Below are 19,171 nucleotides of genomic sequence, written 5' to 3'. Positions count from 1 at the left end.
CAGATCGTGACAACGTATCAGTGCAGGTAGCAGCTATACGTCTGGAGTTCAGAGCAGGAGAATGGTGCTGCTGATCATTAACTCAAACAAGGTCTCCACCAGTGATCTGTGAAGCGGATCTGTCACCAGATTTCTCAATACAGACTGCAGACATTAAATCGATCTCTTGTACCTGATGAGGCTTTTGTACTTACTGGAAATCCATGTCAGAAATCCATGTCAGAATGGCTGTATGGTACTCTGATAAAGTTTTCCTGCTCCATATTAAAAGGAGTCCCAGCTCTGTTGGGACTCACAACATGCTCATTTTAATGGGATGATTGTATTGCCATTCTGACATTGCTTATCAAAATAAGTACACCAGCCCCAGCGGGTCTAATATATGTATGGAATAATGTACGCAGTTTGTATTGTGAAATCTGGTGACAGATCGGCTTTAACCTTAGATGAAACTACAGCTTCCACTGTGTTCTGACAGCAGCTGCCTTTGTGAGGTGCACACTGACATACAGGGATATACTTTTGCACTAGGACTACATGAATACAAAAGATGCTGGACACCGGTTCAGTAGTTCCAGGCTGACAGGATGGGAGACCTGTGAACCGCCTCCTACTTGCTGCCACCCCCACCAATCAGAAGTTTTCAGCTCCTATTGAAGTGAATGATCAGAGCTGCAGTACCAGGAACAGCCACTGCAAAGTGTATGGCACTGTGTGCACAAATTAGATCTTGTAAGAGCGAAGTTGATTAGTGGAGGTGACAGGTGTCGGACCCCCACCGATCTCATATTAATGACCTTTGTAAGAACACGTCAAGAATATATCAGTCCTGGACAACCCCTTTAATGTAAGAAATACACCTGAAAACCCATCTAGATGTATAGAAGTCCTGATACAAGTTAACACTGGAACAGGGCCTGTCCTGCTTACAGCTGCCATGTTTCAGCCTTTGACAGTGTGTGCTGTGCAGTCTGCGGGTGCTGGAATATGCCTTAGGTAAAAAACCAATCTGTTTTGTCCATCATCTGCAAAAAAAGAGCAGAAGCCTAAAGCCGGCTCCTGTCCTGATGCACTGTAACAAGCCAGCTGTGAGAGGAGCTTGGTCAGGAACTGAGGTCCATCTCCTAGGGTCAGACGTTACTCATCCAGTGATTTATTTATAACAAACAAAAATAAAACCATAAAATAGAAATCGCTCCTCAGCAGTGGGTAAACCAATACTCCCAGCATTTCACAACTGCGAGATGGCAGGAGATACTGAGAGTTGTAGTTTCAAAGTAACCCACAGGGATGAGGTACATTAAGTACAGCGTCTGTAAGGGTTATACACAAGCGGAATAACATTACAGACAACATTCCAGCAGTTTGGCTCCCCTGCAGATGGGGGCGCTATGTGATAAGCTCTCGGTTACACACTCACCAGCTCCTTAGCCTCCTCCAGCTGCTTCTCCACAGTCATCACCATCTGCTTCTTCTCCTCTGTAAGAATAAAGGTAGAGATCACTGGGCGGTCAATCCGTCGGACGCTCAGCCCGTCCTCCTTGTCGCTGGGCGCTCGGCCCTTTCCTGGGAGCTGACAAGGCTCTTACAGAGGACGAGCGCGTTTGTGTCATTCCCCTTCATGCAGGGGCCACTACATTTCTCAGCTTCTCCCCAGTTCTGTCCGACGTCAGTCAGGAGCCAACAGCATCACAGCCATCCCACCGAATAGGATTCACCAGTGCCCCCCAGCATCCAGACCGGGATTCCCATCATCCACACAGGGAGCCCCACAGTTCAGATACAGCTACATGTTCTCTCCTGATCTCACCTCCTAACAGTTGGGGGGTCGCTCTGTCTCTTGGTGGACTTCACTTTCTACCATCATCTTTGAGGTCTCTCCTTGTCTCTATGAGTCTTTTCCTTGTTGGCAGTGGTTTCCCCTTGTGACTAAGGGCCTTTCCTCATCTCTGTGGTCTCTCCCTTATCCCCAGCGGTCTCCCCTTAAGTATGAGGGGTCTCTACCTTATCCCCAGCAGTCTCCCCGTGTATATGGCGGACTCTCCACATCTCTGGAGGTCTCTCCCTTGTCCCCAGCAGTCTCTCCTTGTATATGGGGGTCTCTCCCTTGTCCCTAGCACTCTACCATTGTATATGGGGGTCTCTCTCTTGTCCTCAGCAGTCTCCCCTTGTATATGGGGGGGCTCTCTCTTGTCCTCAGCAGTCTCCCCTTGTACATGGGGGGGGTCTCTCTCTTGTCCTCAGCAGTCTCCCCTTGTACATGGGGGGGGTCTCTCTCTTGTCCTCAGCAGTCTCCCCTTGTATATGGGGGGGTCTCTCTCTTATCCTCAGCAGTCTCATCCTGTAAATGGGGTGTCTCTCCACGTCTCTGGGGTCTCTCTCTTATCCTTAGCAGTCTCCCCTTGTAAATGGGGGATCTCTCCACGTCTCTGGGTTCTCTCTCTTGTCCTCAGCAGTCTCCCCTTGTATATGAGGGGTCTCTCCACGTCTCTGGGGTCTCTCTATTGTCCCCAGCAGTCTCCTCTTGTATATGGGGGTTTCTCCCGTATTCCCAGCCCTCTCCCCTTGTATGTGGGGTACTCTCCCGTGTTCCCAGCACTCTCCCCTTGTATATGGGGGTCTTTCCACCTCTCTGGGGGTCTCTCTCTTGTCCCCAGCAATCTATCCACATCTCTGGGGGTCTCTCTCTTGTCCCCAGCACTCTCCCCTTGTGTATGGGGGTCTTTCCACCTCTCTGGGGGTCTCTCTCTTGTCCCCAGCACTCTCCCCTTGTGTATGGGGGTCTTTCCACCTCTCTGGGGGTCTCTCTCTTGTCCCCAGCACTCTCCCCTTGTATATGGGGGTCTTTCCACCTCTCTGGGGGTCTCTCTCTTGTCCCCAGCATTCTTCCCTTGTATATCGGGGTTCTCTCCCATGTTCCCAGCACTCTCCCCTTGTATATGGGGGTCTTCCACCTCTCTGGGGGTCTCTCTCTTGTCCCCAGCAGTCTCCCCTTGTATATGGAGGGTCTCTCTCGTCCCCCCGGCCTCACCTCCTGATAGTTTGGGGATCTTCCCGATCCTGTTGGTGATCTCGGCTGTGAGGACGCCATAGTCCTGCTCATAACCCTGGAACTCGGCAGACATGTTTATTCAGACAGCAGAGAGCAGTGACAACCGGAAGTCTCCTCTCCAACCACTTCCGGCGGTCCGCTCACTCAGCGCTCCCCGGCGCCCTTAGCAACCAGTTCTTCCTTGACAACCAGCAGCTGCCGCGCTGTCACTGCGCTACTGATAGTAGGGATGGAGGAGTCACGTCACGCTGTGCTCTCATCTCTGTGTCATTACTCGACCAACAGAAATAAACGATGAGCGCATCTGCTGCTGGGATCCAGGCCGTGTCCTACAGGAGAGAGTGCAGCCCGCAGCAACCAATCACACCTCAGCTCTCATTCTCCAAACAGGGTATCAAAATGAGAGCTGTATTCTGATTGGCTGTGCTAGATGAGCGCTATAATGTGATTCCGCGTTCTAGATGAGAGCTGTAATCTGATTGGTTTCTCTGGTGCACAGTCCTAGCAACCAATACCATAGTAACCGATGGACAGCCTCCATTAGGACCCTCCATTGTGACTGACACCTTGTATCCCCTATAATCAATGTACCTGCAGAAGATGAGGCCCAGCCAGCCAGCACAAAGATGGCTGCTCAGTGGCCCTCCTAGTGAGCAGCCATAGGGCCTATACTGACCGTGCCTGGGGTCTAGGGAAGGAGCCCCTCATAATGAACTGTGCTCCTCATCCCGGTGCCCCATAATGATAGCAGTGAGCGGTCGCACACCCGGACGGCACAGTTCACACGTGGATTGTTTCACAGTTCCGGGATGATTTTTTGTGTCAGTTTTTACCCTCCGAGCGCCAGTGATTCTATTCACAGAGTCATTCTCTTCCATCCCCAGATCGGATGAAAACAGATCCAGGTTCTGACGCCGCCTGAAAAATGGCCGTCCACATGTAAGACCGTCCATGTGACCGCACCAATCGCTGCACTGTGTGTTCAGTACATGGACGTATCATGCACCGTCTGTACGAGGCCGCGGCTACAGTTTAGGCAGGACGGACGTATCATGCACCGTCTGTACGAGGCCGCGGCTACAGTTTAGGCAGGACGGACGTATCATGCACCGTCTGTACGAGGCCGCGGCTACAGTTTAGGCAGGACGGACGTATCATGCACCGTCTGTACGAGGCCGCGGCTACAGTTTAGGCAGGACGGACGTATCATGCATCGTCTGTACGAGGCCGCGGCTACAGTTTAGGCAGGACGGACGTATCATGCACCGTCTGTACGAGGCCGCGGCTACAGTTTAGGCAGGACGGACGTATCATGCACCGTCAGTACGAGGCCGCGGCTACAGTTTAGGCAGGACGGACGTATCATGCACCGTCTGTACGAGGCCGCGGCTACAGTTTAGGCAGGACGGACGTATCATGCACCGTCAGTACGAGGCCGCGGCTACAGTTTAGACAGGACGGACGTATCATGCACCGTCAGTACGAGGCCGCGGCTACAGTTTAGGCAGGACGGACGTATCATGCATCGTCTGTACGAGGCCGCGGCTACAGTTTAGGCAGGACGGACGTATCATGCACCGTCTGTACGAGGCCGCGGCTACAGATTAGGCAGGACGGACGTATCATGCACCGTCAGTACGAGGCCGCGGCTACAGTTTAGGCAGGACGGACGTATCATGCATCGTCTGTACGAGGCCGCGGCTACAGTTTAGGCAGGACGGACGTATCATGCACCGTCAGTACTTGGCCGCGGCTACAGTTTAGGCAGGACGGACGTATCATGCACCGTCTGTACGAGGCCGCGGCTACAGATTAGGCAGGACGGACGTATCATGCACCGTCAGTACGAGGCCGCGGCTACAGTTTAGGCAGGACGGACGTATCATGCATCGTCTGTACGAGGCCGCGGCTACAGTTTAGGCAGGACGGACGTATCATGCACCGTCTGTACGAGGCCGCGGCTACAGTTTAGGCAGGACGGACGTATCATGCACCGTCTGTACGAGGCCGCGGCTACAGTTTAGGCAGGACGGACGTATCATGCATCGTCTGTATGAGGCCGCGGCTACAGTTTAGGCAGGATGGACGTATCATGCACCATCTGTACGAGGCCGCGGCTACAGTTTAGGCAGGACGGACGTATCATGCATAGTCTGTACGAGGCCGCGGCTACAGTTTAGGCAGGACGGACGTATCATGCACCGTCTGTATGAGGCCGCGGCTACAGTTTAGGCAGAACGGACGTATAATACACCGTCTGTATGAGGCCGCGGCTACAGTTTAGGCAGGACGGACGTATCATGCACCGTCTGTACGAGGCCGCGGCTACAGTTTAGGCAGGACGGACGTATCATGCACCGTCTGTACGAGGCCGCGGCTACAGTTTAGGCAGGACGGACGTATCATGCATCGTCTCTACGAGGCCGCGGCTACAGTTTAGGCAGGACGGACGTATCATGCACCGTCTGTACGAGGCCGCGGCTACAGATTAGGCAGGACGGACGTATCATGCACCGTCAGTACGAGGCCGCGGCTACAGTTTAGGCAGGACGGACGTATCATGCATCGTCTGTACGAGGCCGCGGCTACAGTTTAGGCAGGACGGACGTATCATGCACCGTCAGTACGAGGCCGCGGCTACAGTTTAGGCAGGACGGACGTATCATGCACCGTCTGTACGAGGCCGCGGCTACAGATTAGGCAGGACGGACGTATCATGCACCGTCAGTACGAGGCCGCGGCTACAGTTTAGGCAGGACGGACGTATCATGCATCGTCTGTACGAGGCCGCGGCTACAGTTTAGGCAGGACGGACGTATCATGCACCGTCTGTACGAGGCCGCGGCTACAGTTTAGGCAGGACGGACGTATCATGCATCGTCTGTATGAGGCCGCGGCTACAGTTTAGGCAGGATGGACGTATCATGCACCATCTGTACGAGGCCGCGGCTACAGTTTAGGCAGGACGGACGTATCATGCATCGTCTGTACGAGGCCGCGGCTACAGTTTAGGCAGGACGGACGTATCATGCACCGTCTGTACAAGGCCACGGCTACAGTTTAGGCAGGACGGACGTATCATGCATCGTCTGTATGAGGCCGCGGCTACAGTTTAGGCAGAACGGACGTATAATACACCGTCTGTATGAGGCCGCGGCTACAGTTTAGGCAGGACGGACGTATCATGCACCGTCTGTACGAGGCCGCGGCTACAGTTTAGGCAGGACGGACGTATCATGCATCGTCTGTACGAGGCCGCGGCTACAGTTTAGGCAGGACGGACGTATCATGCATCGTCTGTACGAGGCCGCGGCTACAGTTTAGGCAGGACGGACGTATCATGCACCGTCTGTACGAGACCGCGGCTACAGTTTAGGCAGGACGGACGTATCATGCACCGTCTGTACGAGGCCGCGGCTACAGTTTAGGCAGGACGGACGTATCATGCACCGTCAGTACGAGGCCGCGGCTACAGTTTAGGCAGGACGGACGTATCATGCACCGTCTGTACGAGGCCGCGGCTACAGTTTAGGCAGGACGGACGTATCATGCACCGTCAGTACGAGGCCGCGGCTACAGTTTAGACAGGACGGACGTATCATGCATCGTCTGTACGAGGCCGCGGCTACAGTTTAGGCAGGACGGACGTATCATGCACCGTCAGTACGAGGCCGCGGCTACAGTTTAGGCAGGACGGACGTATCATGCACCGTCTGTACGAGGTCGCGGCTACAGTTTAGGCAGGACGGACGTATCATGCACCGTCTGTACGAGGCCGCGGCTACAGTTTAGACAGGACGGACGTATCATGCATCGTCTGTACGAGGCCGCGGCTACAGTTTAGGCAGGACGGACGTATCATGCACCGTCAGTACGAGGCCGCGGCTACAGTTTAGGCAGGACGGACGTATCATGCACCGTCTGTACGAGGCCGCGGCTACAGATTAGGCAGGACGGACGTATCATGCACCGTCAGTGCGAGGCCGCGGCTACAGTTTAGGCAGGACGGACGTATCATGCATCGTCTGTACGAGGCCGCGGCTACAGTTTAGGCAGGACGGACGTATCATGCACCGTCTGTACGAGGCCGCGGCTACAGTTTAGGCAGGACGGACGTATCATGCATCGTCTGTATGAGGCCGCGGCTACAGTTTAGGCAGGATGGACGTATCATGCACCATCTGTACGAGGCCGCGGCTACAGTTTAGGCAGGACGGACGTATCATGCATCGTCTGTACGAGGCCGCGGCTACAGTTTAGGCAGGACGGACGTATCATGCACCGTCTGTACGAGGCCACGGCTACAGTTTAGGCAGGACGGACGTATCATGCATCGTCTGTATGAGGCCGCGGCTACAGTTTAGGCAGGACGGACGTATCATGCACCATCTGTACGAGGCCGCGGCTACAGTTTAGGCAGGACGGACGTATCATGCATCGTCTGTACGAGGCCGCGGCTACAGTTTAGGCAGGATGGACGTATCATGCACCATCCGTACGAGGCCGCGGCTACAGTTTAGGCAGGACGGACGTATCATGCATCGTCTGTACGAGGCCGCGGCTACAGTTTAGGCAGGATGGACGTATCATGCACCATCCGTACGAGGCCGCGGCTACAGTTTAGGCAGGACGGACGTATCATGCATCGTCTGTACGAGGCCGTGGCTACAGTTTAGGCAGGACGGACGTATCATGCATCGTCTGTACGAGGCCGCGGCTACAGTTTAGGCAGGACGGACGTATCATGCACCGTCTGTACGAGGCCGCGGCTACAGTTTAGGCAGGACGGACGTATCATGCACCGTCTGTACGAGGCCGCGGCTACAGTTTAGGCAGGACGGACGTATCATGCATCGTCTGTATGAGGCCGCGGCTACAGTTTAGGCAGGACGGACGTATCATGCACCCTCTGTACGAGGCCGCGGCTACAGTTTAGGCAGGACGGACGTATCATGCATCGTCTGTACGAGGCCGCGGCTACAGTTTAGGCAGGATGGACGTATAATACACCGTCTGTACGAGGCCACGGCCACAGTTTAGGCAGGACGGACGTATCATGCATCGTCTGTATGAGGCCGCGGCTACAGTTTAGGCAGGATGGACGTATCATGCACCATCTGTACGAGGCCGCAGCTACAGTTTAGGCAGAACGGACGTATAATACACCGTCTGTACGAGGCCACGGCTACAGTTTAGGCAGGACGGACGTATCATGCATCGTCTGTATAAGGCCGCGGCTACAGTTTAGGCAGGATGGACGTATCATGCACCATCTGTACGAGGCCGCGGCTACAGTTTAGACAGGACGGACGTATCATGCATCGTCTGTACGAGGCCGCGGCTACAGTTTAGGCAGGACGGACGTATCATGCACCGTCTGTACGAGGCCGCGGCTACAGTTTAGGCAGGACGGACGTATCATGCACCGTCTGTACGAGGCCGCGGCTACAGTTTAGGCAGGACGGACGTATCATGCATCGTCTGTACGAGGCCGCGGCTACAGTTTACACAGGACGGACGTATCATGCACCGTCTGTACGAGGCCGCGGCTACAGTTTACACAGGACGGACGTATCATGCACCGTCTGTACGAGGCCACGGCTACAGTTTAGGCAGGACGGACGTATCATGCACCGTCTGTACGAGGCCGCGGCTACAGTTTAGGCAGGACGGACGTATCATGCATCGTCTGTACGAGGCCGCGGCTACAGTTTAGGCAGGACGGACGTATCATGCACCGTCTGTACGAGGCCGCTGCTACAGTTTAGGCAGGACGGACGTATCATGCACCGTCTGTACGAGGCCGCGGCTACAGTTTAGGCAGGACGGACGTATCATGCATCGTCTGTACGAGGCCGCGGCTACAGTTTAGGCAGGACGGACGTATCATGCACCGTCTGTACGAGGCCGCGGCTACAGTTTAGGCAGGACGGACGTATCATGCACCGTCTGTACGAGGCCGCGGCTACAGTTTAGGCAGGACGGACGTATCATGCATCGTCTGTATGAGGCCGCGGCTACAGTTTAGGCAGGATGGACGTATCATGCACCCTCTGTACGAGGCCGCGGCTACAGTTTAGGCAGGACGGACGTATCATGCATCGTCTGTACGAGGCCGCGGCTACAGTTTAGGCAGGATGGACGTATAATACACCGTCTGTACGAGGCCACGGCTACAGTTTAGGCAGGACGGACGTATCATGCATCGTCTGTATGAGGCCGCGGCTACAGTTTAGGCAGGATGGACGTATCATGCACCATCTGTACGAGGCCGCAGCTACAGTTTAGGCAGAACGGACGTATAATACACCGTCTGTACGAGGCCACGGCTACAGTTTAGGCAGGATGGACGTATCATGCACCATCTGTACGAGGCCGCGGCTACAGTTTAGGCAGGACGGACGTATCATGCATCGTCTGTACGAGGCCGCGGCTACAGTTTAGGCAGGATGGACGTATCATGCACCATCTGTACGAGGCCGCGGCTACAGTTTAGACAGGACGGACGTATCATGCATCGTCTGTACGAGGCCGCGGCTACAGTTTAGGCAGGACGGACGTATCATGCACCGTCTGTACGAGGCCGCGGCTACAGTTTAGGCAGGACGGACGTATCATGCACCGTCTGTACGAGGCCGCGGCTACAGTTTAGGCAGGACGGACGTATCATGCATCGTCTGTACGAGGCCACGGCTACAGTTTACTCAGGACGGACGTATCATGCACCGTCTGTACGAGGCCGCGGCTACAGTTTAGGCAGGACGGACGTATCATGCACCGTCTGTACGAGGCCACGGCTACAGTTTGGGCAGGACGGACGTATCATGCACCGTCTGTACGAGGCCGCGGCTACAGTTTAGGCAGGACGGACGTATCATGCATCGTCTGTACGAGGCCGCGGCTACAGTTTAGGCAGGACGGACGTATCATGCACCATCTGTACAAGGCCGCTGCTACAGTTTAGGCAGGACGGACGTATCATGCACCGTCTGTACGAGGCCGCGGCTACAGTTTAGGCAGGACGGACGTATCATGCACCGTCTGTACGAGACCGCGGCTACAGTTTAGGCAGGACGGACGTATCATGCACCGTCTGTACGAGGCCGCGGCTACAGTTTAGGCAGGACGGACGTATCATGCATCGTCTGTAAGAGGCCGCGGCTACAGTTTAGGCAGGACGGACGTATCATGCAACGTCTGTACGAGTCCGCGGCTACAGTTCAGGCAGGACGGACGTATCATGCACCATCTGTACGAGGCCGCGGCTACAGTTTAGGCAGGACGGACGTATCATGCACCGTCTGTACGAGGCCGCGGCTACAGTTTAGGCAGGACGGACGTATCATGCACCGTCTGTACGAGGCCGCGGCTACGGTTTAGGCAGGACGGACGTATCATGCACCGTCTGTACGAGGCCGCGGCTACAGTTTAGGCAGGACGGACGTATCATGCACCGTCTGTACGAGGCCGCGGCTACAGTTTAGGCAGGACGGACGTATCATGCACCGTCTATACGAGGCCGCGGCTACAGTTTAGGCAGGACGGACGTATCATACACCGTCTGTACGAGGCCGCGGCTACAGTTTAGGCAGGACGGACGTATCATGCATCGTCTGCACGAGGCAGCGGCTACAGTTTAGGCAGGACGGACGTATCGTGCACCGTCTGTACGAGGCCGCTGCTACAGTTTAGGCAGGACGGACGTATCGTACACAGTCTGTACGAGGCCGCGGCTACAGTTTAGGCAGGACGGACGTATCATGCACCGTCTGTACGAGACCGCGGCTACAGTTTAGGCAGGACGGACGTATCATGCACCGTCTGTACGAGGCCGCGGCTACAGTTTAGGCAGGACGGACGTATCATGAACCGTCTGTACGAGACCGCGGCTACAGTTTAGGCAGGACGGACGTATCATGCACCGTCTGTACGAGGCCGCGGCTACAGTTTAGGCAGGACGGACGTATCATGCATCGTCTGTAAGAGGCCGCGGCTACAGTTTAGGCAGGACGGACGTATCATGCAACGTCTGTACGAGTCCGCGGCTACAGTTCAGGCAGGACGGACGTATCATGCACCATCTGTACGAGGCCGCGGCTACAGTTTAGGCAGGACGGACGTATCATGCACCGTCTGTACGAGGCCGCGGCTACAGTTTAGGCAGGACGGACGTATCATGCACCGTCTGTACGAGGCCGCGGCTACGGTTTAGGCAGGACGGAGGTATCATGCACCGTCTGTACGAGGCCGCGGCTACGGTTTAGGCAGGACGGACGTATCATGCACCGTCTGTACGAGGCCGCGGCTACGGTTTAGGCAGGACGGACGTATCATGCACCGTCTATACGAGGCCGCGGCTACAGTTTAGGCAGGACGGACGTATCATACACCGTCTGTACGAGGCCGCGGCTACAGTTTAGGCAGGACGGACGTATCATGCATCGTCTGTACGAGGCCGCGGCTACAGTTTAGGCAGGACGGACGTATCGTGCACCGTCTGTACGAGGCCGCTGCTACAGTTTAGGCAGGACGGACGTATCATACACAGTCTGTACGAGGCCGCGGCTACAGTTTAGGCAGGACGGACGTATCATGCACCGTCTGTACGAGACCGCGGCTACAGTTTAGGCAGGACGGACGTATCATGCACCGTCTGTACGAGGCCGCGGCTACAGTTTAGGCAGGACGGACGTATCATGCATCGTCTGTAAGAGGCCGCGGCTACAGTTTAGGCAGGACGGACGTATCATGCAACGTCTGTACGAGTCCGCGGCTACAGTTCAGGCAGGACGGACGTATCATGCACCATCTGTACGAGGCCGCGGCTACAGTTTAGGCAGGACGGACGTATCATGCACCGTCTGTACGAGGCCGCGGCTACAGTTTAGGCAGGACGGACGTATCATGCACTGTCTGTACGAGGCCGCGGCTACGGTTTAGGCAGGACGGACGTATCATGCACCGTCTGTATGAGGCCGCGGCTACAGTTTAGGCAGGACGGACGTATCATGCACCGTCTATACGAGGCCGCGGCTACAGTTTAGGCAGGACGGACGTATCATACACCGTCTGTGCGAGGCCGCGGCTACAGTTTAGGCAGGACGGACGTATCATGCACCGTCTGTACGAGGCCGCGGCTACAGTTTAGGCAGGACGGACGTATCATGCATCGTCTGTACGAGGCCGCGGCTACAGTTTAGGCAGGACGGACGTATCATGCACCGTCTGTACGAGGCCGCGGCTACAGTTTAGGCAGGACGGACGTATCATGCACCGTCTGTACGAGGCCGCGGCTACAGTTTAGGCAGGACGGACGTATCATGCATCGTCTGTACGAGGCCGCGGCTACAGTTTAGGCAGGACGGACGTATCATGCACCGTCTGTACGAGGCCGCGGCTACAGTTTAGACAGGACGGACGTATCATGCACCGTCTGTACGAGGCCGCGGCTACAGTTTAGGCAGGACGGACGTATCATGCACCGTCTGTACGAGGCCGCGGCTACAGTTTAGGCAGGACGGACGTATCATGCACCGTCTGTACGAGGCCTCGGCTACAGTTTAGGCAGGACGGACGTATCATGCACCGTCTGTACGAGGCCTCGGCAACAGTTTAGGCAGGACGGACGTATCATGCACCGTCTGTACGAGGCCGCGGCTACAGTTTAGGCAGGACGGACGTATCATGCACCGTCTGTACGAGGCCGCGGCTACAGTTTAGGCAGGACGGACGTATCATGCACCGTCTGTACGAGGCCGCGGCTACATTTTAGGCAGGACGGACGTATCATGCACCGTCTGTACGAGGCCGCGGCTACAGTTTAGGCAGGACGGACGTATCATGCACAGTCTGTACGAGGCCGCGGCTACAGTTTAGGCAGGACGGACGTATCATGCATCGTCTGTATGAGGCCGCGGCTACAGTTTAGGCAGGACGGACGTATAATACACCGTCTGCACGAGGCCGCGGCTACAGTTTAGGCAGGACGGACGTATCATGCACCGTCTGTACGAGGCCGCGGCTACAGTTTAGGCAGGACGGACGTATCATGCATCGTCTGTACGAGGCCGCGGCTACAGTTTAGGCAGAACGGACGTATCATGCACCATCTGTATGAGGCCGCGGCTACAGTTTAGGCAGAACGGACGTATCATGCATCGTCTGTACGAGGCCGCGGCTACAGTTTAGGCAGGACGGACGTATCATGGACCGTCTGTACGAGGCCGCGGCTACAGTTTAGACAGGACGGACGTATCATGCACCGTCTGTACGAGGCCGCGGCTACAGTTTAGGCAGGACGGACGTATCATGCACCGTCTTTACGAGGCCGCGGCTACAGTTTAGGCAGGACGGACGTATCATGCACCGTCTGTACGAGGCCACGGCTACAGTTTAGGCAGGACGGACGTATCATGCACAGTCTGTACGAGGACTCGGCAACAGTTTAGGCAGGACGGACGTATCATGCACCGTCTGTACGAGGCCGCGGCTACAGTTTAGGCAGGACGGACGTATCATGCACCGTCTGTACGAGGCCGCGGCTACAGTTTAGGCAGGACGGACGTATCATGCATCGTCTGTACGAGGCCGCGGCTACAGTTTAGGCAGGACGGACGTATCATGCACCGTATGTACGAGGCCGCGGCTACAGTTTAGGCAGGACGGCCGTATCATTCACAGTCTGTACGAGGCCACGGCTACAGTTTAGACAGGACGGACGTATCATGCATCGACTGTACGAGGCCGCGGATACAGTTTAGGCAGGACGGACGTATCATGCACCGTCTGTACGAGGCCGCGGCTACAGTTTAGGCAGGACGGACGTATCATGCACCGTCTGTACGAGGCCGCGGCTACAGTTTAGGCAGGACGGACGTATCATGCATCGTCTGTACGAGGCCGCGGCTACAGTTTAGACAGGACGGACGTATCATGCACCGTCTGTACGAGGCCGCGGCTACAGTTTAGGCAGGACGGACGTATCATGCACCGTCTGTACGAGGCAGCGGCTACAGTTTAGACAGGACGGACGTATCATGCACCGTCTGTATGAGGCCGCGGCTACAGTTTAGGCAGGACGGACGTATCATGCACCGTCTGTACGAGGCCGCGGCTACAGTTTAGGCAGGACGGACGTATCATGCACCGTCTGTACGAGGCCGCGGCTACAGTTTAGGCAGGACGGACGTATCATGCACCGTCTGTACGAGACCGCGACTACAGTTTAGGCAGGACGGACGTATCATGCACCATCTGTACGAGGCCGCGGCTACAGTTTAGGCAGGACGGACGTATCATGCATCGTCTGTACGAGGCCGCGGCTACAGTTTAGGCAGGATGGACGTATCATGCACCATCTGTACGAGGCCGCGGCTACAGTTTAGACAGGACGGACGTATCATGCATCGTCTGTACGAGGCCGCGGCTACAGTTTAGGCAGGACGGACGTATCATGCACCGTCTGTACGAGGCCGCGGCTACAGTTTAGGCAGGACGGACGTATCATGCACCGTCTGTACGAGGCCGCGGCTACAGTTTAGGCAGGACGGACGTATCATGCATCGTCTGTACGAGGCCGCGGCTACAGTTTACACAGGACGGACGTATCATGCACCGTCTGTACGAGGCCACGGCTACAGTTTAGGCAGGACGGACGTATCATGCACCGTCTGTACGAGGCCGCGGCTACAGTTTAGGCAGGACGGACGTATCATGCATCGTCTGTACGAGGCCGCGGCTACAGTTTAGGCAGGACGGACGTATCATGCACCGTCTGTACGAGGCCGCTGCTACAGTTTAGGCAGGACGGACGTATCATGCACCGTCTGTACGAGGCCGCGGCTACAGTTTAGGCAGGACGGACGTATCATGCATCGTCTGTACGAGGCCGCGGCTACAGTTTAGGCAGGACGGACGTATCATGCACCGTCTGTACGAGGCCGCGGCTACAGTTTAGGCAGGACGGACGCATCATGCACCGTCTGTACGAGGCCGCGGCTACAGTTTAGGCAGGACGGACGTATCATGCATCGTCTGTATGAGGCCGCGGCTACAGTTTAGGCAGGATGGACGTATCATGCACCCTCTGTACGAGGCCGCGGCTACAGTTTAGGCAGGACGGACGTATCATGCATCGTCTGTACGAGGCCGCGGCTACAGTTTAGGCAGGATGGACGTATAATACACCGTCTGTACGAGGCCACGGCTACAGTTTAGGCAGGACGGACGTATCATGCATCGTCTGTATGAGGCCGCGGCTACAGTTTAGGCAGGATGGACGTATCATGCACCATCTGTACGAGGCCGCAGCTACAGTTTAGGCAGAACGGACGTATAATACACCGTCTGTACGAGGCCACGGCTACAGTTTAGGCAGGATGGACGTATCATGCACCATCTGTACGAGGCCGCGGCTACAGTTTAGGCAGGACGGACGTATCATGCATCGTCTGTACGAGGCCGCGGCTACAGTTTAGGCAGGATGGACGTATCATGCACCATCTGTACGAGGCCGCGGCTACAGTTTAGACAGGACGGACGTATCATGCATCGTCTGTACGAGGCCGCGGCTACAGTTTAGGCAGGACGGACGTATCATGCACCGTCTGTACGAGGCCGCGGCTACAGTTTAGGCAGGACGGACGTATCATGCACCGTCTGTACGAGGCCGCGGCTACAGTTTAGGCAGGACGGACGTATCATGCATCGTCTGTACGAGGCCACGGCTACAGTTTACTCAGGACGGACGTATCATGCACCGTCTGTACGAGGCCGCGGCTACAGTTTAGGCAGGACGGACGTATCATGCACCGTCTGTACGAGGCCACGGCTACAGTTTGGGCAGGACGGACGTATCATGCACCGTCTGTACGAGGCCGCGGCTACAGTTTAGGCAGGACGGACGTATCATGCATCGTCTGTACGAGGCCGCGGCTACAGTTTAGGCAGGACGGACGTATCATGCACCATCTGTACAAGGCCGCTGCTACAGTTTAGGCAGGACGGACGTATCATGCACCGTCTGTACGAGGCCGCGGCTACAGTTTAGGCAGGACGGACGTATCATGCACCGTCTGTACGAGACCGCGGCTACAGTTTAGGCAGGACGGACGTATCATGCACCGTCTGTACGAGGCCGCGGCTACAGTTTAGGCAGGACGGACGTATCATGCATCGTCTGTAAGAGGCCGCGGCTACAGTTTAGGCAGGACGGACGTATCATGCAACGTCTGTACGAGTCCGCGGCTACAGTTCAGGCAGGACGGACGTATCATGCACCATCTGTACGAGGCCGCGGCTACAGTTTAGGCAGGACGGACGTATCATGCACCGTCTGTACGAGGCCGCGGCTACAGTTTAGGCAGGACGGACGTATCATGCACCGTCTGTACGAGGCCGCGGCTACGGTTTAGGCAGGACGGACGTATCATGCACCGTCTGTACGAGGCCGCGGCTACAGTTTAGGCAGGACGGACGTATCATGCACCGTCTGTACGAGGCCGCGGCTACAGTTTAGGCAGGACGGACGTATCATGCACCGTCTATACGAGGCCGCGGCTACAGTTTAGGCAGGACGGACGTATCATACACCGTCTGTACGAGGCCGCGGCTACAGTTTAGGCAGGACGGACGTATCATGCATCGTCTGCACGAGGCCGCGGCTACAGTTTAGGCAGGACGGACGTATCGTGCACCGTCTGTACGAGGCCGCTGCTACAGTTTAGGCAGGACGGACGTATCGTACACAGTCTGTACGAGGCCGCGGCTACAGTTTAGGCAGGACGGACGTATCATGCACCGTCTGTACGAGACCGCGGCTACAGTTTAGGCAGGACGGACGTATCATGCACCGTCTGTACGAGGCCGCGGCTACAGTTTAGGCAGGACGGACGTATCATGAACCGTCTGTACGAGACCGCGGCTACAGTTTAGGCAGGACGGACGTATCATGCACCGTCTGTACGAGGCCGCGGCTACAGTTTAGGCAGGACGGACGTATCATGCATCGTCTGTAAGAGGCCGCGGCTACAGTTTAGGCAGGACGGACGTATCATGCAACGTCTGTACGAGTCCGCGGCTACAGTTCAGGCAGGACGGACGTATCATGCACCATCTGTACGAGGCCGCGGCTACAGTTTAGGCAGGACGGACGTATCATGCACCGTCTGTACGAGGCCGCGGCTACAGTTTAGGCAGGACGGACGTATCATGCACCGTCTGTACGAGGCCGCGGCTACGGTTTAGGCAGGACGGAGGTATCATGCACCGTCTGTACGAGGCCGCGGCTACGGTTTAGGCAGGACGGACGTATCATGCACCGTCTGTACGAGGCCGCGGCTACGGTTTAGGCAGGACGGACGTATCATGCACCGTCTATACGAGGCCGCGGCTACAGTTTAGGCAGGACGGACGTATCATACACCGTCTGTACGAGGCCGCGGCTACAGTTTAGGCAGGACGGACGTATCATGCATCGTCTGTACGAGGCCGCGGCTACAGTTTAGGCAGGACGGACGTATCGTGCACCGTCTGTACGAGGCCGCTGCTACAGTTTAGGCAGGACGGACGTATCATACACAGTCTGTACGAGGCCGCGGCTACAGTTTAGGCAGGACGGACGTATCATGCACCGTCTGTACGAGACCGCGGCTACAGTTTAGGCAGGACGGACGTATCATGCACCGTCTGTACGAGGCCGCGGCTACAGTTTAGGCAGGACGGACGTATCATGCATCGTCTGTAAGAGGCCGCGGCTACAGTTTAGGCAGGACGGACGTATCATGCAACGTCTGTACGAGTCCGCGGCTACAGTTCAGGCAGGACGGACGTATCATGCACCATCTGTACGAGGCCGCGGCTACAGTTTAGGCAGGACGGACGTATCATGCACCGTCTGTACGAGGCCGCGGCTACAGTTTAGGCAGGACGGACGTATCATGCACCGTCTGTACGAGGCCGCGGCTACGGTTTAGGCAGGACGGATGTATCATGCACCGTCTGTACGAGGCCGCGGCTACAGTTTAGGCAGGATGGACGTATCATGCACCGTCTATACGAGGCCGCGGCTACAGTTTAGGCAGGACGGACGTATCATACACCGTCTGTACGAGGCCGCGGCTACAGTTTAGGCAGGACGGACGTATCATGCATCGTCTGTACGAGGCCGCGGCTACAGTTTAGGCAGGACGGACGTATCGTGCACCGTCTGTACGAGGCCGCGGCTACAGTTTAGGCAGGACGGACGTATCATACACCGTCTGTACGAGGCCGCGGCTACAGTTTAGGCAGGACGGACGTATCATGCATCGTCTGTACGAGGCCGCGGCTACAGTTTAGGCAGGACGGACGTATCATGCACCGTCTGTACGAGGCCGCGGCTACAGTTTAGGCAGGACGGACGTATCATACACCGTCTGTACGAGGCCGCGGCTACAGTTTAGGCAGGACGGACGTATCATGCATCGTCTGTACGAGGCCGCGGCTACAGTTTAGGCAGGACGGACGTATCATGCACCGTCTGTACGAGGCCGCGGCTACAGTTTAGGCAGGACGGACGTATCATGCATCGTCTGTACGAGGCCGCGGCTACAGTTTAGGCAGGACGGACGTATCATGCATCGTCTGTACGAGGCCGCGGCTACAGTTTAGGCAGGACGGACGTATCATGCACCGTCTGTACGAGGCCGCGGCTACAGTTTAGACAGGACGGACGTATCATGCACCGTCTGTACGAGGCCGCGGCTACAGTTTAGGCAGGACGGACGTATCATGCACCGTCTGTACGAGGCCGCGGCTACAGTTTAGGCAGGACGGACGTATCATGCACCGTCTGTACGAGGCCTCGGCTACAGTTTAGGCAGGACGGACGTATCATGCACCGTCTGTACGAGGCCTCGGCAACAGTTTAGGCAGGACGGACGTATCATGCACCGTCTGTACGAGGCCGCGGCTACAGTTTAGGCAGGACGGACGTATCATGCACCGTCTGTACGAGGCCGCGGCTACAGTTTAGGCAGGACGGACGTATCATGCACCGTCTGTACGAGGCCGCGGCTACATTTTAGGCAGGACGGACGTATCATGCACCGTCTGTACGAGGCCGCGGCTACAGTTTAGGCA

At 56.5% G+C, this 19,171-nt stretch overlaps 1 protein-coding gene across 6 annotated transcripts in view; it reads right to left on the bottom strand.

The window, feature by feature from the left end:
• VTI1A (vesicle transport through interaction with t-SNAREs 1A) overlaps positions 1-3,247 on the bottom strand; it is a 475,911-nt gene extending 472,664 nt beyond the window's left edge. For 2 of the 6 annotated variants that reach the window (XM_073562140.1, XM_073562143.1), the window contains exons 1-2: positions 3,032-3,240; positions 1,421-1,479 (exon numbers count right to left, since the gene is read on the bottom strand). In XM_073562140.1, coding sequence (XP_073418241.1) covers positions 1,421-1,479; positions 3,032-3,125 — 153 coding nt within the window. In that variant the 5' untranslated portion in view covers positions 3,126-3,240. Of the gene's footprint in view, positions 1-1,420; positions 1,480-3,031 lie in introns of all 6 variants that reach the window. The other 4 variants (XM_073562138.1, XM_073562139.1, XM_073562142.1 and 1 more) reach the window with 4 other exon arrangements.
• Between the last annotated feature and the right edge of the window lie 15,924 nt (positions 3,248-19,171).

The sequence above is a fragment of the Dendrobates tinctorius genome, unplaced genomic scaffold (genome assembly GCF_039654945.1).
Source record: "Dendrobates tinctorius isolate UK_male_01 unplaced genomic scaffold, ASM3965494v1 ptg000341l, whole genome shotgun sequence".
Lineage (NCBI taxonomy): Eukaryota > Metazoa > Chordata > Amphibia > Anura > Dendrobatidae > Dendrobates > Dendrobates tinctorius.
This window is presented reverse-complemented; position numbering and strand designations above follow the sequence as displayed.